This window comes from Zootoca vivipara, chromosome 6, assembly GCF_963506605.1.
Source record: "Zootoca vivipara chromosome 6, rZooViv1.1, whole genome shotgun sequence".
NCBI classification, from domain to species: domain Eukaryota; kingdom Metazoa; phylum Chordata; class Lepidosauria; order Squamata; family Lacertidae; genus Zootoca; species Zootoca vivipara.
In genome coordinates, this window is record NC_083281.1 from 16,814,293 (window position 1) to 16,837,906 (window position 23,614).

General features: G+C 50.7%; 2 protein-coding genes across 3 annotated transcripts in view; both read right to left on the reverse strand.

Moving 5' to 3' along the window:
- Window positions 1–23,614, reverse strand: part of EGLN2 (egl-9 family hypoxia inducible factor 2) — a 189,675-nt gene that overhangs the window by 66,570 nt on the left and 99,491 nt on the right. The window lies entirely within an intron of this gene.
- On the reverse strand, window positions 1,006–23,222 carry ITPKC (inositol-trisphosphate 3-kinase C). Of its 2 annotated transcripts, none has more exons than XM_035120300.2 (7): window positions 23,083–23,222; window positions 5,699–5,798; window positions 4,656–4,869; window positions 4,328–4,532; window positions 3,633–3,734; window positions 3,309–3,380; window positions 1,006–2,169 (listed from the first exon to the last, which is right to left on the reverse strand). In XM_035120300.2, exons 1-7 carry the CDS (start codon window positions 23,212–23,214, stop codon window positions 1,966–1,968), a joined length of 1,029 nt encoding a protein of 342 aa, XP_034976191.2. In that variant the 5' UTR covers window positions 23,215–23,222; the 3' UTR covers window positions 1,006–1,965. The 2 variants fall into 2 exon arrangements, with proteins under 2 accessions (XP_034976191.2, XP_034976190.2); XM_035120299.2 differs by lacking the exon at window positions 23,083–23,222 and adding an exon at window positions 11,423–11,517.

Here is a 23,614-nt window from a genome sequence, read left to right on the forward strand (position 1 = left end):
GAGGAAATGTTGGGTCCAGTCATGCCTCTGCTAGGGAGTGTGTGTCTGGCCAGCCCTTGGGTGAGTCACCCCTCTCGGCCTCAGTTTCCCCACCTCTGCAAATGGTTCCCTGCTCCCCACGGCTGCATGCCTGTTCCGAGTTGGAGGTTGTTTGAAAGCGCTTTCGAAAATTAAAAGAAAAACAGCAACGGAATTGTAGTTTTGTGCCTCGAGATATCTCTGCGTGGAAGGATTTGCCCCAAGGTGCAGAGTGGTTGCCCGTTTTTGAGGGTGAAACACTCCAAGCAGACTGCTGGCTTTGGGGGTGCTCTGGGGCCCAGAAGGAGCAGCGTTCAGGGTCCATGGGGTCCTTTGACACAAAGCACAGCCTGCCCCACCCCATGCTATTTCCATCTCCCTCTCCTGCTCCGCACCCCTTCCTGGGGAGGGTCTCTGGTTGTGGCAACGGGAAATGGAGCAGTCTTTGTGTCCTGCTCCCAAAATAGCTCCCCTTTCCTTGTTGCACGCAGGCTAGGATTTCCAGGGTGACAGTCGTCTGCCGGTCCCTCCCTGCTGGGACCTTTGAACCCTCACAAACAGATCTCTGTCACGAAGGCTGTCTCGCTGTGCAGGTTTTGGGGGAAAGCCTTGTAGATCCTCATGCAAATTGGGGTGGGGGTCTTGCCTGTCATGCCTCTCCGTCTCTGCTGGGCAGTCTTCCAGCCCTCTTCTCTGTGGGTCACAGCCTCTAAAGCCGCACTCTCATCTGTGCACGTGTAGATGAAAAATAGGGGGCCAGGAGCAAAAGCAAATGGGGCTGGGCTGGATGGCCCCTTCCAATTCTGTGGTTCTAAGAAGTGCATGGGGACAGGTGGGCTTCTTTCACCATGGGCTGGGGAGGGAGGAATCTGGTCCCTCCTAAACAATCAACACTTTGGTAAAGGCTAAGCCAGAATCTTTTGAAGATTCATTTCATTCTCTCTCTCATTATCCAACCTTGAAAGAAAGTTAAGACGCAACAGCACATTGCTTGTAGTTATTTATGTCCCTTAAAAAAAGAAAAACTTTTTTGCGTACAAAAATTTACAGAAACACATACATTCAAATACAGAGGAGCGGCTCCCTTCTCTAGCGGGACGAAGGACAGCCACTGTCCCCTCCCAACCACCATTATAAAAAAAACTACACACACAAACACACCCAGGGAGATCCTACCCTCTGGGTTCTGCTTGTTAAAACTAACCCAAATTCAGCACCCAAAAAAATAGGCAGCCTGGCAATTTGGGGGGCAGTGGAACTCTACCATTTCTGCAGCAATTGGGGAAGGTGTTCTCCCCCAACCGCTTTGGTGCAACAGATTGTAAAAGCAACAAACTGCTCCTGTTTGTCTTGGCAGAGTTAAGTTATCTGGACGCCAGGAAAGTTAACGGTCAAAGCAGAGGGAAGACACAACTTTCTCTATACTCCCCAAACCCTGAAGAGAAACACAAGTATTTCGCTTGACCAATGCCCCCAGGCTGTGGCTCAGGTGTGGGCGGAGCTTATTTTGGGGAGGAGGAGCAGATGCAAGCCCCGCCTCCAACTTGGTCTCTCCAGACATCTGGGAAACAGGCACAACCAGCACTGTGGTTCAAAGTCTTGACCCTAAACCAGGCACTCCAATAAACCCACGCCCCCAAACTCAGTTCAAACACCTCTGGTGAGCTGTCTTGGCCCACGGAAGTCTTTACTGTCCACCACGTGCAGGACAGCAGTCGGGGCGGGGGGGTGGTGGTTTACACCACATCCGTCACGCCAATAAATAAACTTTGCGGTGCAAAAACCAGCCGGCCCCTTCCAAAAGGCCCCCTGGGGCTCTTCCAGTTCTACCCCAGGCCTTGTATCCCCCTGGTTGCAGTAGCATATCTGGCTGAATAAATTAAACGGCAGAGTCCCGGGGGCACAAGGCAGCCCCCCGTCTCGACGTGTCGGCTGCATCTTCCTGGCTCACTCCCCCAGCATCCTCTCCAAGATGGCGATGAGGTTGTCCAGGCCCCAGAGGTATCCATCCTCCCGGTTGCCCTCCTGCCAGGGCAGGCGGTGAGTCAGAGTCTGCTTCTCGGGCAGCGGCACCGTCTTGCCAAAGTCGATCATCCACACCCGCGCCAGGCCCGTCTGGTCGTGGACAAAGAGAAGAGAGCTGCCCACCACCTGGGAGAGAGAAAGGGAGAGAGAAAAAGAGAACACGAATGACCGTGCCTTTCAGTGCCTGCTAAAAGCATCCTTGCTTCAGCCCAGTAAGGCTAGGCGATGTATATTGTCCAAAACCAGTGTGAAGTTCAAGTCGTGATCTCGGATTCAGAGTTTTTGTGACCTGGCAATATACTGTGAATCATGATGTGTGTGTCTGCTATGCAAAAATAACAATGTGGGGAAAACTGAAGCCAGCCAATGCCTCTACACAGCTCCATCCTTATTTCAGATATCGGGCACATCACGATGTTTAGCTGGTGATATATCGCAATGTTGAAAAGCAGGTATCGGCCAGCTCTGCTACCCAGGCGCTGAGAAATGCTGGTGTGAATCTGAATCTTTTTTTAAACTCTTTGTGGGGTACAATCAAAGAGGTGTATAGGTTTCATGAAATAAATATAATATTCGTCAACGCAGATCCGGGATTCCAAAGTGGGTTTGCTGGCAGGGGGATGTGTAAAGCAAAGAAGCTTGGTTTACACAGGGTTTCTTATGTGTCCTGGCATTGCAACTTTGCTGTTATTTTTATCGATTATAACTTAGCGATGGTCTATTGCAGGCACATCCAACTCGCAAGAGACTGCAATCTACTCCCACTATAGTCACCGGGGTGACTGGCAGGCCGTCTGGCCCTATTGGCGGACGCGATAGGGCAACCTACTCCCACTATAAAAAAAAAACTGGCAGTGATCTACCTATTGCAATTGTTGTGAGCAAATTATGTGCCAAGATCCTGAAAGTTACTTTTATTGTATACTGTCCTAATGGATTGGAGAATATTTATCGATATAAGTCGTTTGTTTTAAGCCTTTGTTTTTAGATTAAGGCTTGTTTGCATTGGATCAGACTGACGTGCGATCTTCCTTGCGCATCCTGCCGTTTCTTCAGCTTGCAAACCACCTTTACCTTTTTTTTAACCTTAGAAAGGCAGCATACAAACAGAAAGCGAAAACGAGATGATAGAGCACCCTAGCTCCTGCTTGGCGGAGGAATAAGAGGAAGGGGCCCCAAAGGCAAGCACCCAAATTCCCTACAGCAAGCAGCCCACCAGATGGGTCCAGAAGTTCCCCCCCCCCGTCCCACGGAAGGAGACCCACCTCGTGCGTCTTGAAGAACTCGGACTGTTCGAGTGCCAGCCTGACTTCCTGCAGCCGCTCCAGGTAGCTGGTCTGGGGAAAGAGAAAGGGAAGACGTGAAAGGAGATATGATGGTCCCTTCCCAAATTCTATGGCCTTCCCGGAGCCATAACTGGGGCAGGTGCCAGGAAGACCCAGGAGGAAATGGGCTGCCTTTTCCCAAAAGTGGGCAGGGGGCCACGGTTATCTTAAAAGCAGCATGTTAAGGAAAAGTGTGGAAAGTGTCAAATGGGGCCCCCTCCCTACAAAGGGCTTAGTGCCCTCGGGCAGAATCCGGACCCTTACCAGGACTCTCCTGTCTCCGTCCACAAAGTCCCAGAAGGCCTGTGTCACCTGCTCCGGCTGGCGGGTCTTCTTGAAGCTGGTGTTGCAGGTGCCGTCTGCTTTCTTGGAAAGAGAAAGACACACAAATTCAGACTATCGGGAAATGAGGCAGCCTCAAAAACCAGCGCTGCGTCTGCAGGATCCAACGATGAGCAGAGCCAAAGGGGCTTAGAGGCTCCACCTCTGTGCTTTCCCAGTGGCTATGGAGAATTAATTTTTAAAAGGCTGCGAGGACAAAGCTGTGTCGGTTTGTTTTGAGGCTGAATCGATTCAAACGCAAACGTTGGTGCATTATGACGAATAGCCCTGGCAGCTTCAGAAACGGGACCCTCCCCCCATCAAAATCATAAGAGCGTAAGAAGAGACAGCTGGATGAGGCCAATGGCCCATCTAGTCCTGCATCCCGTCCTCACAATGGCCAGATCCCCATAAGAACCTAGGAATCGTGATAGACTGCTCCTAGAGCTGGAGGCTCTGTAAGACCATAAAAAAGAGCCTGGGCTGCTGGGTGAGGCCAAAAGTGGCACATCTAGTCCGGCCTCCTCTTCTCAAAGGGGCCAACTAGATGCCCTGGGCAGGATCCGTGCACCAGAGCAGCTCTCCCTTCCTACAGTGGCTAGTAGCCCCCAAGAGTGCCCCTCCCTGCGGCCGCTCACCTTGATGCCTTCGATGCGGAAGCCGAGCGTGGTGGTGGAGCTGAGGGTCTCCCTCCACTGCATGTAGCGGGGCTTCAGGACGGCGCTCTGCGCATGCTCTTCCGCCGTGGGAGCCGCCGGGTCCACGGCCACCATCTTGTCGTACATGTCTCTGCGCGGACAGGGCTGCTGCCTTGCCTTCTCCAGCTCCTCCTCGAGGTACGTCCTGCACCGGGGAGGGAAGAGAAGCACAGGGTCAGGCGCCCATCTTGACGCAGCGTCTCCAGATCGGGGTCAGGCTGGATGACCTCCTGGTACCCCCTCCCCCCAGGTGGCTTGAAGGGCTCACCTAACTCCCATCTTGCAGTCCATGATGGAGGGCGCGTTGAAGCCAGACAGCAGGTCCTCCATCTGGATGTAGGTCTCTCCATCGCGCTCCACCACCCCATAATAAGCCGGGACGTAGGGCTGCAGCGTGTCACAGACCAGGTGCTCCATGCATTGCTGCTCGCTGGGGCAGTACTTCTTCAGGATGCGGCCAAAATCCCCGGCCCTGAAGTTGCCTGCGGGAGAGAAGAGACGAGGTATCAATAAGAGTTGGGGAGGGGGCAGGAGATGCTTGCAGCCGCCACCAACAGAGCATTGGGAAAGAAATTGAAAGCTGGTGTCACAATGCAAATGTGCGGTCCTGGTCACCTCTGCTCCAGAAGTGCAGAATTCAGAAAAGGGCAACTGAGATGATGGAGGGGCTGGAGAAAGAAGAAAAATGGCTTTTCTAGTTTGGAGAAAAGGCAGGCGAGCTATGGAACTCACTGCCACAAGAGGCAGGAATGGCTGCCTTTCCCTGCATTGCAGGGGTCTGGACTAGATGACCCTCGATTCTGTGACTTGGATAGCTTTGAAAAAGAGGGTTGGACAAGTTCAGGGAGGAGGAGAGGGCTTTGGATGGCTCCTAGCCAGAATAGCTCTGCCTCCACAGCCAGAGGCAGCCGCGCTTCTGAGCACCAGTTGCTGGGAACCCCGGGAGGGGAGATCTACTCCTGTGCTCTGATCCTGCTGGCGAGGTCCCCATAGTGGGCATCTGGTAAGCCCCTGTGAGCAAAACAGGCTGGCCTGGATGGCTCCCCTTTGGTCGGATCCAGCACGACTCTCCTTGCTCTCTTAAATCTTTGCCCAGTGAATAATCTGAGCAGTAAGGATGTAAGAGCCTGCAGGATCAGGCCCTCACCCCATCAAGTCCATCACCCGGCTCTGACCAGTTGCCCCAATCAATAGCAGCCATCAATATCTCCCTCCGTGAATTTGTCCTGGAGACCCAGCCACAATTGTACACATGCTCCCCCACAGGACCTCCCACCCAAACCAGCCTCCCCCCTCCAACCCCAGAGTTACCTGCATGGCCTGCCAGCTGGACCCAGGGGTAGCGCTTGCGGAAAGAGACCACACAGGGCGACCATTGCACCATGTTCCTCAGCTTCTTCCAGGGCTTGTTCTGCAAAGCAGAGGAAAAGCACCATGAGCCTCCCAGGACACACAGGAGAATTAGGGCCCTTTGGGGGCAATCTGGGGGGGGGGAGAACTGTGACCCTTTCCACTTGTCATTGCGCCCTGTGCTGCTTAAGCAGATGCCACTGCTAATAAAACAACCCCTGTGTTGCAAATTAAAGTCAAAATGCTGAGAAAAGGAGGCAACACGTCGACCAGTTCTTGGGCAAAAAATAACTGTTTTAATCTGTAGTTAACCATAAATCAGACAGTGATCCAGGGTAATCATCTGTTTCGGTTAATGCTTCTTCAACTATAAATCATACATTATAATCAGGTCAATAGCCGGCATGGACACGAATCTATACAGTCCATATTATTTTCACAACGCAAAAATACAGGAAGATACAGCAATAAGACAATAAAACAAACATACAACATACCTAGTACTTGCGTGTACTCTGCAGAACAGAGCCTTGGTTGACTAGGGTGTGACCTGTGGTGCTACTGTATATTAAGCTCTTTATTCCTTGCATCAGGTAGCAGGGGTTGTCTTATTGCTGTATCTTCCTGTATTTTTGCATTGTGAAAATAATATGGACTGTATAGATTAGGGTTAGGGTTAGGGCTTTCAAACTGCTAGGTGGGCAGGAGCTGGGACCGAGCAACAGGAGCTCACCCCATTGCAGGGATTCGAACCGCCGACCTTCTGATCAGCAAGCCCCAGACTCTGTGGCGCCACCTGGGTCCGTAATTATAAATGTACTGTAATGTAATTAATGAATTAATGAAATGTAATAGTGATGTTTATTTTTGTATTATTGTAACTATTTGTTTTATTACTGTGGAATTTCCAAAAGAAAGCATTTGCAAAAATTAAAATAAAAAATAATAAGTTGCATTACTGAAATAAATGCACTTTTCGACAATATTCTAATTTTCCAAGTTTCACCTGTAGATATATAATAAGAAGCAAAAAGAGAAAGAGAAATCCCCAAATCCAACCCCCCCCCACTTTGAGGGATAGCAGTGGATCTGGCAGGTTGAGATGGAGACAGCTGGGGCAGCCAGATAAGCAGAACTGAACTGCAAGCAGAAATGCGGCCGCCACACCTCCACCAAATAAACCAGCATTTATTTCTCCAGCAACCGTCTGTGTGCAATGTACAAAACAAAGTTGAGGTGGAGGTCTGCCCTGAGGGGCCTACAATCTTCAGAACTAAGACAGTGGTGGGCACAGAGGAAGCTGTCTGAAGAAAGGCCAGGTCAGACTGCTTGGGGGGGGGGGGAATGCAGCCCACAGCCGGCCTTCCCTGCCTGTGTTCTCCGTTTATTTGTGAAACCCAATCAGACCCCATATTTCCAAAAGCAGAACTGGAATTCACCGGGGGGGGGGGGGGAGAGCCCCACAGCCTGCAGAGGAGTCATTACCTGGGGGCTCTCAGTTTTGCTTTTGTTTTTGTTTATTAAATTTGCATACATCCAAAGATCACAGGGCAGTTCACGACATAAAGAACACAAAATACATAACAACCCAAGTAATTGAACCAAATAGTTTTGACTGAATTTTGAATACATGCGCAATTAATTGTAACCGTCTTGTCTTGGATTTTATGGCATTCTTATCTTCCTAAGAAGGCCATGCAAATCGCTGTTCTGAATAATGCTTTCCATAGGGTCAGGAAGGGGTTTATGGAAGGAGTTTATGGAACCGAGGGGGTGGGGTGCCCCCCCAAAGAAGTCTGCGAACCACTGGCCTGATTGAAACTGCAAAAAGCCAAAAGGGGCTGGTATAGGCATCCTGCACAAAGCCTGGAGGCCACCACTGAAGGAACCCTGCCTCTTTATTCTGCTTTTGCAGGGGGTGGACTAGATGACTCTAGGGGTCCTAACAACTCTATGACTCTCCTAGTTCTCTCTCTCTCTCTCTCTCTCTCTCTCTCTCTCTCTCTCTCTCTCTCTCTCTCTCTCATGCCTTGCACTTGAAGGAACCTTGAGCAGAGCCTGACAAATGAAACGAAGGCATATGGAGCCCCTTCTTCAGTCGCAGCCCCCAACCCAGGCAGGCCACAGCACTCCTACTTCCACACACACATCCCAAATCACAAGCAGAGATCCACTGTGCTCTGACTCTATCCAGTTGCACCTCAGCTCAGCGGAAAAACCTCCCTCTTCCTCCCGCATCGCTAACCGCAGCACGACAGAGTTTCCACTGTGAGCAGGAGGCAACAAGGGGGGTTGCTCAATTTGCCACAGCTGAAAAGTAAAGAGCAGCCTGGTGGCAGCGGCGGCAAAAAAATGACTTGACATCTGCCAAAAGGCCAAGCCTTATTGCCCAGGTGAGACAAGGAAGACTTGCTCAGGATGGTAGTGAGTGGCACTCTGCATATGCTCAGAAGCACCCTTGGTTTTTCGCACTTTGAAATTGGCAGGGCTGAGCCACTGCCAAGTTTATAAGAAGGGGCCAAGGGAGAGGGGGCCAGGGGTCTTGGCTCCAACTCCTGAACTAGTCCCCACCACCACTGATTATTATTATTATTATTATTATTATTATTATTATTATTATTATATTTGTTGTTGTTGTTGTTGTTGCTGCTGTTGTTGAAGATACCAGGGTGGTTTCACAACAGAAAAATAAAAAATGAAAATACAAAACCAATCCATGCCCTTCTGCCATCTTCTCCAACCCGGCACCTGCCAGATGCTTTGGACTACAATTCCCGTCCATGGGAACCGTAGTGCAAATCGCCTAGAGCAGGCATCCCCAAACTTCGGCCCTCCAGATGTTTTGGACTACAATTCCCATCATCCCTGACCAATGGTCCTGTTAGCTAGGGATCATGGGAGTTGTAGGCCAAAACATCTGGAGGGCCACAGTTTCGGGATGCCTGGCCTAGAGCCTACAGTTCAGCTATGGAACTCGTTGCTTCAGGAGGGCAGTGACAGCTACCAACCTGGGTGGCTTCAAACCCCTGGAAGTATTTAAGCAGGGGGTTGGACTAGAGACCCCCAAGGGTCCCTTCCAACTCTACCATCCTGTGTGAACTCGGACTGGGCAAATTCATGGAGGACAAGGCGGCTGGAGAAAGCTCCTAGCCAGGATGCCTCTGCTCTGCCTCCACAGTCGGAGGCAGCCATGCTTCTGAAGGCCAGATGCTGGAAAATGCAGAGAGGGACAGTGTTGTTCTTGTGCTTCGATCCTGCTTGCTGGTTTTCCTCGGGGATCTGAAGGTCCCAAATCCCAAGAGAGAGAAAGAGGGAAGCGCAAGAACACCAGAAGAGCCCGGCTGCTGGATGAAGCCAACGGGGGCGCATCTAGTCCAGCACTTTCTTGCCACAGGGGCCAAATACCCCCAAATAAACTAGGAATCTAGATAGACTGCCTCTGGACCTGGAGGTTCCACAGGAGCCTAAGAGGAGCCTGCCTGCTGGATCAGGCCAAGGGCTCATCCAAGTCTAGCCTCCTGTTCCCACAGTGGCCACCCAGATGCCCCAGGGAGAAGCAGGACCTGAGCACAACATTTCTGCTGTCCAGCAATTGGCGATCTGAGGCATTTACCGCCTCTGGCAGTGGATGACATACACAGCCATTGTGGCTGGTAGCAACTGATAGCTGCGTCCCATAATTATCCATGAATTTGTCCAATCCCCTTTTAAAGCCATCTAGGCTGGTGGCCATCACGGTCTCCTGTGGGAGGGAGTTACACAGTTTACCTCTGTGCTGCCTTAGGAACGCCTTCCTTTTAGCTGCCCTGAATCTTCCAGCATTCACTGGATGCCCACAAGTCCCCTTGTTACGATGGAGGGAGAAACACTCCTCTCGGTCCACTTTCTCTGGGCCATGAATAATTTTTCCACTTCTCTTTCCTCCTCTGACTCGCTCTTTCTCTCAGCTAAACAGCCCCAAATGTGGCAACCTTGCCTCACAGGGCAGTTGCTGCATTCTCTCTATCATTTCGGTTGCCCTTGGGCTGACCCTCTTCCAGCTCTGCAACTTCCTTTTCCACTACATGCCGGGGCTCAAATCCCAATGCATACAGACAGGGTGCTTCTGAGCGCATACAGAGTGCTTTCTGGTTTGTCACCAAGGATCCAGTCAGAACCCATGCAACTGGGACTTGGGGAAAAGTTTCCAGCTTCCAGGATACTATAATGATGATGATGATAATTTTATTAATAATACCCAGCCCAGGGGTTCAAAGCCTTTGTGCCTTCTTGCAAAGTGACCTTGGGTAGGCAAGTGACGCAGCCATAGCCTGCCACCCTCGCCACTCCCCCTAAACCTGTTCCACGCCCAGGCTGCCCTTTTGCCCTCTCTCTCTGTCTTTCCAAGATCTGCTTCCAACTGCCCCCCAGGCACGATGGGAAAAAGAGCACGGGAGAGATCTTCATGGGAAATGGCAACAGCAGAAACCTCACCAGTTCCACCTGCCTTGACAGGTTGGGCTGGTTGGCACTGCCTGCGGGCGCAGCGCCCGGAGCGGCTGATGCCAAGTTTTCCACCTGCCTTTTGTAAACAGTCAGCGGTGTGAGTAGAGCCTGTACTCTTCCCTCCCTCCCTCCCACCCCACAGAATCCCACAACTGTAAAGTGGGAAGGGAACTCAAGGGACATCTAGTCCAGCCCCCTGCAATGGAGGAAATGTCAGCAATGCATTTCTCACAGGGGAAACCGAGGCATGCCAGGGTAGTAGCACTTTTCAGGTTCAGAGGCCTGCTAGGTTCATGCTCCAGTAGGAAGAAGCCCCACCCGCAGTCCCCCCCCCAGCCCCATGTTGGCTCACCCCAAAACATCATCGACTATTAAAGGATGGAAAACAAAGGCAGCAGAAGCTCTGCAGACAGATTCACAAGTCCTCCTTACACTTTTATTCCGCCTTTTCTCCAAGGAGCTCAAAGGGGCACACAAGCTATCCCACCCTCTCCGTTTTTATTCTGTGAGCCGCCCTTAGATCTTATGGTGTACAAATCTAATTAACAACAACTTTATCCTCACAACAACCTGGTGAGGAAGGTTAGAGAGACTGACCCAAATGAGAACCACTGAAAGTCGAGGGGCTGGGGGGGGGGCACACAACACTTTTTAGACGCCCTCCGCGGCAAAACTCTTCGCTTGCACTTCACATGGGGGGGGGGGGCGCTTGGATGCTCCACCCCTTCCTGAAGGCTTGCATCCAGCACTCTGCCTGGCCGGAGGCACGGCGCTGAGCCCTACTCCGAGTAGACTCCTCCAATTGCACCGGCACGACTGACTCCAACCAGATCCCTGGCACTTAACGGGCCCCGGTAAAATCCTGCGCGTAGCTCTGAGGAAGACTTCGCTGGAACCGGGTGACCTCGCCAGCAGCACAGCTGAGCCGCTAAGCGTGGCTGCAACGTGGTTAAGACCGCTTGCAAACAGATATCCCGCCTCCCTCCGAAGATCCCAAGGCGCTTTGCAACACAAAAACCCGCGCGCATTTAAAAGGGTCACCGATGGCTTCGGGAAAAAGGACTCCCCCAGTCCTGGCGTCTAGTCGCAGGGCATGAACATGCCCCCTGGACACGTGCAGAGCGTGCTCCACCGCGCCCAGCTCCTTGCTTCCAACCCCCACCCTACCTGAACCTCAATATTGCAGAGGAAAAGCCTCACCCTGCAGGCGCTCCGGTCCAGCTTTCTCATAGCCCCCGCGAGGCCCACAGCCGCATCCAGACGTGCGCGCAGCTCGTGCGCCAGAGGAAGCGTCCGCATAGTCCTCTGCGCTCAGGCGGCGCGTGGGGCCCTTTTATGCTCTCCGCTCCTCCTCGCCCCGCCCCTTCCCCTCCCGCGCTGGGCGGGGCATTTGGTGCTGATGATGCTGATCCCATCACGTTGCCTGGCAACGGGGGAATCTTGCGGCCGATTTTTCCATGACAGCGAAAGCGAAGAGAGAGAGAGAAAGAGCTGTTGCGCGCGCGTCCTGTGCGCAAGGCGGCAGCGGTTGCGCAAGGGAACCTGTCCAGGATGGGAGCAAAGGGGAAGCCGGGGCAGAGCTGCACCCAAACACACACTCCACTTGCCTCGCAATCCGTCCGTTGTTTTGTGTGCCGCCTTTCCAAAGCTAGAGCCATGCTCAAGGGCAGCTTGCAACATAAAAAAAATTGACAATTTTTGGATGGTCATCTGTCATGGGTGGTTTAGTTGAGATCCCTGCATCATGGGGGTTGGACTAGATGACTCTCGGGGTCCCGGGGTCCCTTCCAACTCTACATTAATTCTAGGATTCTAGGAGTCCCTTCCAACTCTAGGATTCTAGGTGATGTCATCACAAACATGACAAAAGCAGTTGAAAACAATATGAACATCAAAAGGTACACAATCCAGTTGGGGGGAAATCCACATAAATCCTCAGAAGATCGAAAATAAAGAAACCAAACATGGATATCAATATTCACTCAAACTCCCTAAACAAAAGCCCAGCTCAATAGTATGTTCAGCAGCCTCAGCTTTTGCAAATGGAGTCAGCCAGGGCCTTCAGAGGCCAGGTGGCCAAGCAGAGAGCAGGTTTTCCCGGACTCCAAGCCAAGATGCAACTTGCCCCCAGCAGAATGGCACTGCCAGAAGTATTTTTTGTTTAAATGTTTTTTTAAAAAATAAATAAATAAATCCGTAAGTAACAAAAGTACATTCAGTGTCTCTGTTTTCAAATCGTAGAATCCTTCCTGCAGGTCAATTACAGTCCGTTTAAACAAAATAAAAAAAATCCTTCCATTAGCACCTTAGAGACCAACTAAGTTTGTCATTGGTATGAGCTTTCATGTGCATGCACACTTCTTCAGATACCTGAAAGCTCAGACCAATGGCAAACTTAGTTGGTCTCTAAGGTGCTACTGGAAGAATTTTTTTTATTTTTTATTTACTACCGCAGACCAACACGGCTACCTACTGGTAACTGTAACTAGTCCATTTTAAGACATTTTTGGGACACCTACAGTCAGTTTGAGGCAATGTGGGGGTGAGGGGGACGGAGAAGTGGGGGGGGGGAGAATAGGGAGGAAAGGGGAAAGGGCCGAAGGGAGGAGGTGAGGGAGACAGTAGACTTTCATTCCTTACATAAAAAAATTCCTTCAGTAGCACCTTAAAGACCAACTAAGTTTTTATTTTGGTATGAGCTTTCGCTCATACCAAAATAAAAACTTAGTTGGTCTTTAAGGTGCTACTGAAGGAATTTTTTTATTTTACTTCGACCCAGACCAACACGGCTACCTACCTGTAACCATTCCTTACATAGTATATGAGTGAAGTTTCTTTTTTTTGTCATTGTCACGTGGATAGGTGTCTTATTTTTGCTGGTGTAGCGAGAGCTCACAGGGCCCAAGGCGTGGTTGGTTGCAGTGTTATGAACTGAGATATGAAAGCTAGGAGCCAAATGACACCTTAAACAGAGGTGATTGGCGCAAGAACGGAATGCCTAGGCATGCTTTTTTATAAGAAGAATACAAAGCTGAAAATGAATGAACTAAAATCTTATGTTCATTTTTCACATGGTCTAGTCCAGGCATCCCCAAACTGCGGCCCTCCAGATCTTTTGGCCTACAACTCCCATGATCCCTAGCTAACAGGACCAGTGGTCGGGGAAGATGGGAATTGTAGTCCAAAACATCTGGAGGGCCGAAGTTTGGGGATGCCTGGTCTAGTCCTTCCCCTTCCCACCCCCCTAATATTCTTAAGAGGGTCTCTTCTCCAGTCTTCAGAGAGAGGCTGGAAGGGGATAGGCAGAAAAAAGGTCCTCCTTTCCTCCTTCCAGCAGTGGCAGCTTTAATCTGAAATCTTAGGCTCAGTACTGCACCCAGAGCTCAGAAACTGCTTGAGCGAATGAAATTCCTTGTCACAAAATGCGCCTAGAACAATGGGAGTTTTGAACGCTGGTTGGTTGCAGTTGACTGGCTCTTGCAGAGCTGGAAAAGGTTCAGAAAAGTGCAGCCGAAAGGATGAAGGGAAAGTCACAACTCCCCTATGAAAGGAAGGTGGCAGCGTTTGGGACGCTTTAAAGAAAATGCAGGTGAAAGGCAGCACAATAGAAAGCGGATGGAGAAAAGTTTTCCTCCCTTGTAAAGCTGAATGCGGAGAAGATTCAGGACAGATAAAAGGAAAGGACTTCTTCATGCAGTGCAGAGTTAAAATGTGGAACTCCCTCCCACAGGAGGCAGTGAGGACCACCAGCCTGGGGTGCTTTAAAAGAGGATGGGATGGGATGCATTCATGGAGGAGAGGGCTACCCAAAGTCACCAGCTCCCCAGTTGGAACAGAGATCCTGTGCTCAGATCCTGCTTGCAGGCTTCCCACAACGGGTACTGGTAGCTAGCCAGCCACTGTGGAAACAGGTTTCCGGGCTATATGGGGTCCCCTTCGGCCTGATCCGGCACAGGCCCTTCTTATAGTCCACATGTTAGAAGTCGCAGAACACAAGAGTTGGAAATGGGGGCAGAGAAACTGCCTGCACCAGGCATTTAAAGTATCCTCATAGCACTTTAAGCCGCCACAGCTTCCCCGCAATTTGTAGCTTATGGTGGACGCTAATCATTTTCACAAGGAGCCAGAGTTTGTTGCAAACCAAGGCAGAGCTCCAAGGGGGGGGGGGTCGGTAGAGAGAAACCAGGTTGTCAAACTGAATCACATTCTCAAGCCAGTCACTTGCTGGAGGCAAGCACAGCTCACACTGAGTCACCATGAGAGCCAAGAGCCCATTCTACACTCCTTTCTTTCATTTTCAAAGCAGGAGGCAGCAGGTCAACCTGGCAGAAAGATCTATTTTTAGCTTCAGTAGTTCACATCCACACCTGAGGGGGGAATCCCAGGATCCTGTGAGTCATTTCAGCAACCAAAGAGATCCCGCTCGCACCCTGCAATTTCCATGCCCACCCCAGTCCCCCTGAAGGCAGATGCTGGAGAAAGTAATCAATCCCTGTGGGTCTCTCCCACAAACCCTCCTCTTCTCTCTCACAGGCCCCCAAACCAGATCATCCACCGGTGGCACTTTGGGGAGGACCACAGCTCAGTGGCAGATAATCTGTTTTCCTGCAGGAAGCCCCAGGTTCAGTCAAGTAGACCAGGAAATGTCCCCCGTCTGAAATCTGGGAAAGCCCGCCTGTGCGGGCAATACTGAGCTCAATGTCTGCATAAGGCCTTGGCAGGTTCATCAGTTCCAACTCCTGCCCCACTGGTGACAGAGCGACGGGGAGTGGACTTATTTGTTTAGAGAAAAGGTGAGTTAAGAGACAACATGAGGGAAGTTTATAAGATGATGCAGTTTATGAAGGTTCCCTATGGAAACTGTGGAACTCTCTCCCACAAGAGGCAGGGATGCCCACCAATGTGAATGGCTTTAAAGGAGGATTAGGCAAATTCATGGAGGAGGACTATTGATGGCTACTATCCAGGATGGTTCTGCTCTGCCTCTTGTGCTCGGATCCCGCTTGCTGGTTTTCCAATAGAGGGATCTGGTTGGGCACTGTGAGGACAGGAGGCTGGACAAGACGGACCATGAGCGCTTGATCCACCAGGCTCTTATGTCCTTAAGCCCAAGAAGCCAGCTGTTATAGCAAAATTTGGGGTTAGCTCTTGCAGCCCAACTCTCCATCAAGGGATTCAGTGTCCTCCTAAGTCCGTTATCAGCGAAAACTGAGTGGGGGCATGATCCAGTGAATGTGAGGAAGGTGTTTATTTTCCTGTTGCGACCGAGTTCCCCTAGCAAGGAGATGAGGACCCAAAGCAAAGGCGTGCAAGAACATTTGAAGACTTTTGAACTTGCCCAACTCCTTAGCCAAAGACCACCCAAAAGCATCATGCATCACAGAAATTTGGGCGTGGGTCTTAACACCTGATAATGGTCACTGATTGCATTGCCTGGCCAGTTTGGCCATTCTTTTGTGAATAGGTAAATACTTTAGTTCTTGAATACAGGGATTTCCCACCACCCACCTTTCTAATGCACACTGTATTTTGAATATCTGCTCCAGCCTTTGCCAAGCTGGTGCCCTCCAGACGTTTTGGACTACAACTCCCATCAGCCCCAGCCAGTTTAGAAAAACATAGCTGTCTAATCTGTGCCGTGTGGATCTGAATACAAGCGGAGGCCGCAGGGATTCCCCCAACCCGCCCCCAGCATCGCAGTCTCTTTCTGGCAGGGGAGGGGAATGGATCTCCCCCTAGCGCACATGGCCAGCTCATTCCCAGAATCACGTGCCCTTCCAATGACACAGACGTGCCGATATTTTTGCTGCCACGAGTGAGGTCTCAGGTTGGGGGCAGATGGAACAGGAGATGTTTATTTCCAGCCCATGCTCAGAGAACACCAGATTCTCATAAGAGTCAGAAGAGGGAAAATGAAAGCTTTCGCCCGGTTTCTCCTCCTCCGCAAGGGCTTCAGCCTGCCTCAATTCTTCCCTTTGGGCCTTTGAAGCCTCATTTTCATGCACAGGAAACTCTGAACCCACAGGAATCTGCAAAAAGCCCTCATTCTGTCAAATACTTCTGGTTTTTTTTAAAAAGAGCTGCCGTCGCTGCTGCGTTTTATGGTTGTAAATTCCAAAAGTTTGCCTTGCTCTGAACTCAGACATCCATCCTTGGGCCTCCCTGACAGCCAGTGGCTTCCATCTATGAACAAGAAGGGATTATGAGCCATAACTGCCAGAGCATGAGGACAGTTTTATTCTGACAGGACTGACTGTTTTTCGAGGAAAGGGCTTTTAACAGTACTGTGGTGCTTTATTTGCTATAGTATATTTAAATAGATTCGTTTATTATATTGCTTTAACTTTATTACTGTCTCCTTACCTTTTAATGATTGCCTTTTATCTATTTTCTAATTTAATTTTTTGCACGTTTTAAAGCATCGTATGTTTTTTCTTGATTTTACCGTTTTCTCTTTTTGTAAACCGCTTCGAGGTTTGCCTGTTTTTTACAATCAAGCGACGTAGAGGTTTCATGAAATAAATGAATGAAACCTGTCTTTTGCCTTTTGCATTTTAACCGTGTTGTTTCTAATTTTGTGCAAGCTGCCTTGAGTCCCTGGTGCAGGAAAAGGGTTGGGATATAAATAGCTATGATCATAATAATAGTAGTATTCGTGCCCCAAGCAACACCACCATCACAGGAACAAACAAGAGCAAAACAATGCGGTCCTTTTCACACTTAAATGCGCAATTGAAAGGCGCTCCTGGACTCAGTTGGCACCTGCCAGTCTCGGGAGACCCAGATCCACGCAATGCCCAGTCTGGGAATGAGCGTAAGCAGAAAGTCCCCCTCGATTCCCCGCAGCTCCTGCCCAAACAAGCCACAAAAGGGCAGCATCAGAGCCAGGAGAAAGGCAGCAACCTTTTTGGGAAAACAGGTATCTCCAGTTGCGGGTGAGCCATCTCCTGCAGAGTGAGTCAGCCCACTGGCATCTCGGAGTTCCAGGCTGCATCCAGCCCCGCCAGGCCTGGTTTCGGTGCCTCTGAGCACAGAGCCAGCAAAGAGCAGAAGCGTGAGTGAATCACCGGCAGGTTGGAGCTGCCTTTGGAAATTCGTGCGGCAGGAAGTGAACACCTCCTTTGCAGAGCGAACAATTCCGTCCGGATGCTGCTCACAGAAAGACGCGCTGAGGCCACATTGTGACCCAGAAACCCTGCCCCGCCGCATGTGGCGGTTTCATGGTGGTGCAGAAATGCGCTCTGCACGTTCTCAGAGGCACTGTCAGGAACGTCAACAGTGTTAACCCTAAGCCAGTCAAGCCTCTCGGGATGATCAGTAACTTCATCTAAGGAGCTTCTGCCAGGGATGCTGTCCGCTGCAAGAATGTCTTTGGCCCAGAAATGGAAGGCACTGCAGACCTTGAAATCTCTCAATGCAAGACTCTGGCTATTGCAGAGGAAAGAACCCACAAACTGTGTGTTTCTAAGGAAGAACCAGGATGTTTCTACACCGGTTTGTGGGATTTCATTTATGATGTGTCAGACTCATATACACTATATAATATTCTCTCTCCCCCCCCCCATCACGAAATATTGGGATCTGTTTTGCTGCTTTTACTTTTCTCTGCCTATTTGGAAAATATACCCTCTGTCATTTGTGACTTTGTTGATGTTTCCGCTTTTGCTTGTCTGTACAGTGGTGCCTCAGTTTATGAACACAATTGGTCCCGGTAGTCTGTTCATAAACTGAAGCGTTCATAAACTGAAGTGAACTTTCCCATTGAAAGTAATGGAAAGTGGATTAATCCGTTCCAGACGGGTCCGCGGAGTACTCAACCTGAAGCGTACTTAACCCGAAGCATGGGTGTAATTGGTTCCGGAAGTCTGTTTATAAACTGAAGCGTTCATAAACTGAAGTGAACTTTCCCATTGAAAGTAATGGAAAGTGAATTAATCCGTTCCAGATGGGTCTGCGGCGTTCGTAAACCGAAAATTTGTAAACCGAGGTGTTCGTAAACTGAAGTTCCACTGTATCTTTTGATTTTACATTACGAAAAGAAGGAGAAACCAGAGATCTTTGGCCTGTGCAACACAGCAACCTATAGATTCACAGAAGTGCAGAGGTGGAAGGGACCAAGGGTCATCTAGTCCAACCCCGGCAATGCAGGTCCTATTCTGTTATGGTAGCTGAGATCTGTGGTCAAAGGAGCAGTTCTCAAAAATTCGCAAAATCCCAACTAGGTTTCTGAACAATCCTTTGAGAAACCATGCTCTCTGAGGCCAATCTCCCCCTTTCCCCTAAATGAGAAAGGCCCCAGTCTGCTGCTGCAAAAGTTCACACAAACACACACACACATGCACACTCATTCTGCAAGTGCCAAAGTTCAAAAAGCGTCACCGGGAAGGGAAACTTTTTGCTTTGTACCCGGGGGCAAGAGCTGCCAGCTAATGTGGAAATGTTTCAGGGAGAGAGAAAAAAGGTGCAAGACTTCAAATTTCAGTCCTTTTTTTTAAAAAAAAGTTTCAATGTTGTCAACTAGTTGTTGTTGTCGTTTTAAAAAATACACCAATACTTCCCTCAAACTCCAAGCAGGGCCGGGGAAACCCTCTTGATTTGGCTCACCCAAAAGCGCTTTCGCTTCATAGGAGGAAAAATATATAAGGTTAAGAGTCAAGTTTCCCTCTCTGCCTTTTCTCCCCAAGACCTTTGTTACGAAAAACATATGTTAAAAAAACAGGAAAGAGTGACTGTAAATTGCCAAGAAACAGCAAAAGGCCCAGGATTCAGAAAATAAAAGGGCTGGGGGTGTTGTTGTTTTTTGCTTTGGCATTCAGATCTCAGGTTGACAAAAATCACTTTGCATGTCAGTCGCTAACTGGGTCAAGGGGACAAATTGAACAATGCAAGATAAGGCCAAGGGGAAGGGCTTGCTCCTCATTTGGCTGCCTTCTGGGTTATAATTAGATTTGGTTAATTACATTTTCCCCAACTTTCCAGACCAAGAGCCTCACACCACCCATCACATGATTCTCTGTCAGCTCCATCTCACCTGCAAAGGACACAGAACAAGGTGTTTTCTACTGGAAGTATCAGCTAAAAAGGCTCAGCTCAGCCAGGAGTCCGGTGTGTGTGTGTGTGTGTGTGTGTGTGTGTGTGTGTGTGTGAGATAACACACAAACACCAGCACAGCATCTTCTATGCTGGCTGGTTTTCAGGCAAGAATCTCCCTCTACCTGGAGAGGAAGCCAGCGAGGATTGACTCCTCGGGGGTTACTGAGTTGTTTTGGTTTTGGTTATGTATTTTGTGTTTTTATATTGTGGTTTTATCCTGTGACCTGTGGGAGTAGGGTGGTGTACAAATTTATTATTACTATTGTTATTAATAATATAGCTCAGTCAGTAGAGCATGAGACTCTTAATCTCAGGGTTGTGGGTTCGAGCCCCACATTGGGCAAAAGATTCCTGAGTTACACGGGGTTGGACTAGATGACCCTTAGGACCCATTCCAACGCCAGGGGTCTGCGAAAATGACCCCACTGCATGCTAAAGAGATGCTCTCCCACCAAGCTACCCCACAGGATGATGATGTGGCCACAAGGTTGCTTTTTTAGGATGAAACAGCTGGCTGGTGTACTGGTTAGTGCTGGACTGTGACCTGAGAAAGGTCGGAGTTCGAATCCCTCCACTCAGCCACCAAGCTCACTGGTCAAGCTAGGGGCCAGTCCCTGCCTCTCGGCCTAACCCACCTCACAGGAATCAGGGTTGGGGGTGGTGTATGCCACTTTGAGCTCCTGGCAGAAATCGGTGGGATATAATAAATGCAACAGATAAATATAATAAGTTTCAGGAATCCTTACCACTGAGAAGCCAACCATTCCTATTTCTATGAAGCATGCAAGATCTGACCAGTGGGAAGGCTCCTTTGCCCCATCCTACAAGTGTGTACCTTATATGGGTGTGTGGGTGTGCCCAAGAGCACAGCGTCAGCTGGCAGGGCCTGCCCCCACCCCATACAAGGCCCAGGAGGCCAAGCGCAGGCCCTTGGCAGCGCAGTGTGAGCCCTTGCGCCTGAGCGAGAGAAGCCCACAAAAGGGGTGAGGACATCTTTCATGGGTTTCCGGTGGGGAGTAGCAGCAGCCCCCACTGCAGGCGCCTTGAGCAGCAGGCTGGCCAGAGCGGCAAGAAGAAAAATGTCCCAGGTTCAATCCTTGGCAGCGCCAGGTAAGCCTGGCAAGAACGTCCCCTGGCGGAAACCCTGGAAATCCTTTGCTGCCAGTCAGTGCTGACAGTATTTAGCTAGACGCACCAGCAGCCTGATTTGAGTATAAGGCAGCTTCCTCTCCTCTGCTCCACCTCCCACCATGCGCTGAGCCAACAGGAACATTTTCCAGGTGAGCCAGCGGCAACTGCAAACATTTGCGTGCTGGTGTCATTTTCCCTTCCCTTTTGCAGCATGCAAAGCAAACCAAAACTCTCCGCTTTGTGTCCATGTCTGTGTGTAGACTATGTCAGAAGAGGCTGCAGCTGGATCAGGGCCAAGGGGGCCCATCTAGTCCTGCCTCCTGTCTCACGGGGGCCAACCAGATGCCCATTACGGGAAACCCGCAAGCAGGATCCGAGCCCAAGAAGAGCAACACTCTCCCCTCCTCCTGCAGCTTCCAGCAACTGGGATTCAGAAGCATTTACTGCCTTCGACTGGGGGGCAGGCAGGGCAGAGCCATCCTGGCTAGGGGCCATTGAGAGCCCTCTACTCCATGGGAATCATAGGACCATAGAGCTGGAAGGGGTCCCAAGAGTCATCTAGTCCAACCCCCTGTAATGCAGGGTTAGCAAAAGGCTGCCAAGTCTCATCCTGTCCTCCTGGCCCACTTTGTAGAGCAGGGGTTGGCAAAAATTTTTAGCAGTGGGCTGGCCCACTGTCCCTCAGACCTTGTGGCGGGCCAGAGAAGCGGCACCGGGGTGGGGGGTGGGGGCTGAAAGAAGAGATGAGGGGGGCAAGTAGTCCTCCTCCCCACTCCCCAGCCCCAGCTACTGCACTTGCCTACCCAGGTGGGCCTGATCCAGCCCGGGGGCCTTAGTTTGCCGACCCCTGTTGTTGTTGTTGTTGAGTCGTTTAGTCATGTCTGACTCTTCGTGACACCATGGACCAGAGCACGCCCGGCACTCCTGTCTTCCACTGCCTTCCACTGCAGTTTGGTCAGATTCATGTCGGTGTTGGTGGCACTCTGTTGTAGAGGGTGGTTTTCCAGGACACTCACTCCTCCCTTGAGCCAAGGAGCGTTGACCAAACCATACAGGTGGCCGGGGTATAAATAATAAAATTATTATTATTTACCTCCTGGCAAATAGAAGGGGAAGAAATGGAGGCAGTGAGAGATTTCACCTTCTTGGGCTCCTTGATCACTGCAGATGGTGACAGCAGTCACGATATTAAAAGACGCCCGCTTCTCGGGAGAAAAGCAATGACAAACCTAGACAGCATCTTAAAAAGCAGAGACATCACCTTGCCGACAAAGGTCCGTATAGTTAAAGCTATGGTTTTCCCAGTAGTGATGTATGGAAGTGAGAGCTGGACCCTAAAGAAGGCTGATCGCCAAAGAATTGATGCTTTTGAATTATGGTGCTGGAGGAGACTCTTGAGAGTCCCATGGACTGCAAGAAGATCAAACCTTTCCATTCTGAAGGAAATCAGCCCTGGGTGCTCCCTGGAAGGACAGATCCTGAAGCTGAGGCTCCAATACTTTGGCCACCTCATGAGAAGAGAAGAATCCTTGGAAAAGACCCTGATGTTGGGAAAGATGGAGGACACTAGGAGAAGGGGACGACAGAGGACAAGATGGATGGACAGTGTTCTCGAAGTTACGAACATGAGTTTGACCAAACTGCGGGAGGCAGTGGAAGACAGGAGTGCCTGGTGTGCTCTGGTCCATGGGGTCACGAAGAGTCAGACACGACTAAACAACTAAACAACAACAACATTATTATTACCATAGGGCTACCACCAGAGCTAGCCCCTTTGGATTCAGTCGGACTTGCCACCATGCAGACACGTACCGTATCTATCTATCATTTACTGCATTTACAGCCGGCCTGTACCTGATTCTCAACACTCACTCTGTTTCATCTTTACAACAACCCTCTGAGGTAGGTCAGGCTTGCAGAGAGAGGCCCTGGCCAAAGATGAGCGTCCCGGCTGAAGGAGGATTTTCATGTGGGTCTCTTTGGCCATTGTACAGCACCCTGGATCCCCGTACAGGATTGCAGGAGACGGGGGGGGGGGCAAATGGGACAACGCTAAATGCATGCGGCGGCTTTGTTGCAAGAGTTCAAAGTGCTTTGCGTTATCTCGGTAACCCACAAGAGCCCTATAAGCCAGGACAGCCCAATCTGCACCTTCCATATCTCAAAAATATTACTACAGCAAGGGGGAGTGTTCACTTAACACATCCCTAGAACGTGCTTACTCGAAAGTAATCCCGACTGATTTCAAGAGGACGCAAGTTCGCCATTGCAATTTAAGAAAAAAAGCCCAAGAGGCCAGCTTCTGGATTCTGATGCCCAGGCGGATCTCTCCCATTTTTAGATATTTAGCCTCTTTCCCCGTTTGAGAAACGTCCAGAAATGAATGGAGGGGAAAGAAAGAAAGAAAGAAAGAAAGAAAGAAAGAAAGAAAGAAAGAAAGAAAGAAAGAAAGAAAGAAAGAAAGAAGGAAAGAAAGAAAGCTGTTAGGGACCCCAAGAGTCATCTAGCCCACGCAGGTCATCCCAGCTGAATAACCACAATTCTGGAAATCGGACCGGAGTCCTCCGGACCAAGCAAGGCAGGGTGACCCCGGAGCGAGGAGCGCCGTCGAGCCAAAAGCCGAGGGGATGCCTCACCTGGACGTCTCCGGAGCCGACGCGGCCTCCGCTGCTGCTGCTGGGACCGGGGCAGGGGGGCGCGGCCGGCCCGGCAGGCGCCGGTGTCGTCGGGGGTGCCGTGGCAGCGGCGGTTCCCACGTCGAGGCGCATCGCGCGCTCCGTCCCTCCGGCCGCGGGGCTGCTGCGTCCGAGCTGCCCGGCTGGCTCCGCACCAGCGGCAGCTCCGCCGCCTGCGCTCCGCCCCGGGAGGTGGAGCCGCTGCCCTGGGCGCGCCCGGCGGGAGGAGCCCCGACGACGGCCTCGCTTGCTCTCGCCGCCCGCCGCAAGTCTACTCTGCCAACAACAACGCTGCGAGAAAGGCTGGGAGCCCCTGTAGGGGAGACGGTGGACAGGCGGCTGGCCCAAGTGCCCCGCCCCGGCGGCGGAGGGGCGTCATCGGGGCACAAGGATCAGGGCCAGCCTCCGGTTCTCGCAGTAGCCAAATGCCCCCAAGAACCCAAAGGGGCAGATAGACTGCGCCTGGCCTGGAGGCTTCATCAGGACGTAAGGA

Excerpts from the sequence above, each read along its gene's own strand:
- ITPKC (XM_035120300.2), bottom strand. The coding sequence starts at position 23,214 with ATGCGCCTCGACGTGGGAACCGCCGCTGCCACGGCACCCCCGACGACA. Across the intron at positions 4,870-5,698 it reads CCAGCTGGCAGGCCATGCAG|GCAACTTCAGGGCCGGGGAT; the intron begins GTAACTCTGGGG and ends TCTCTCCCGCAG. Across the intron at positions 2,170-3,308 it reads AGTTCTTCAAGACGCACGAG|GTGGTGGGCAGCTCTCTTCT; the intron begins GTGGGTCTCCTT and ends TCTCTCTCCCAG.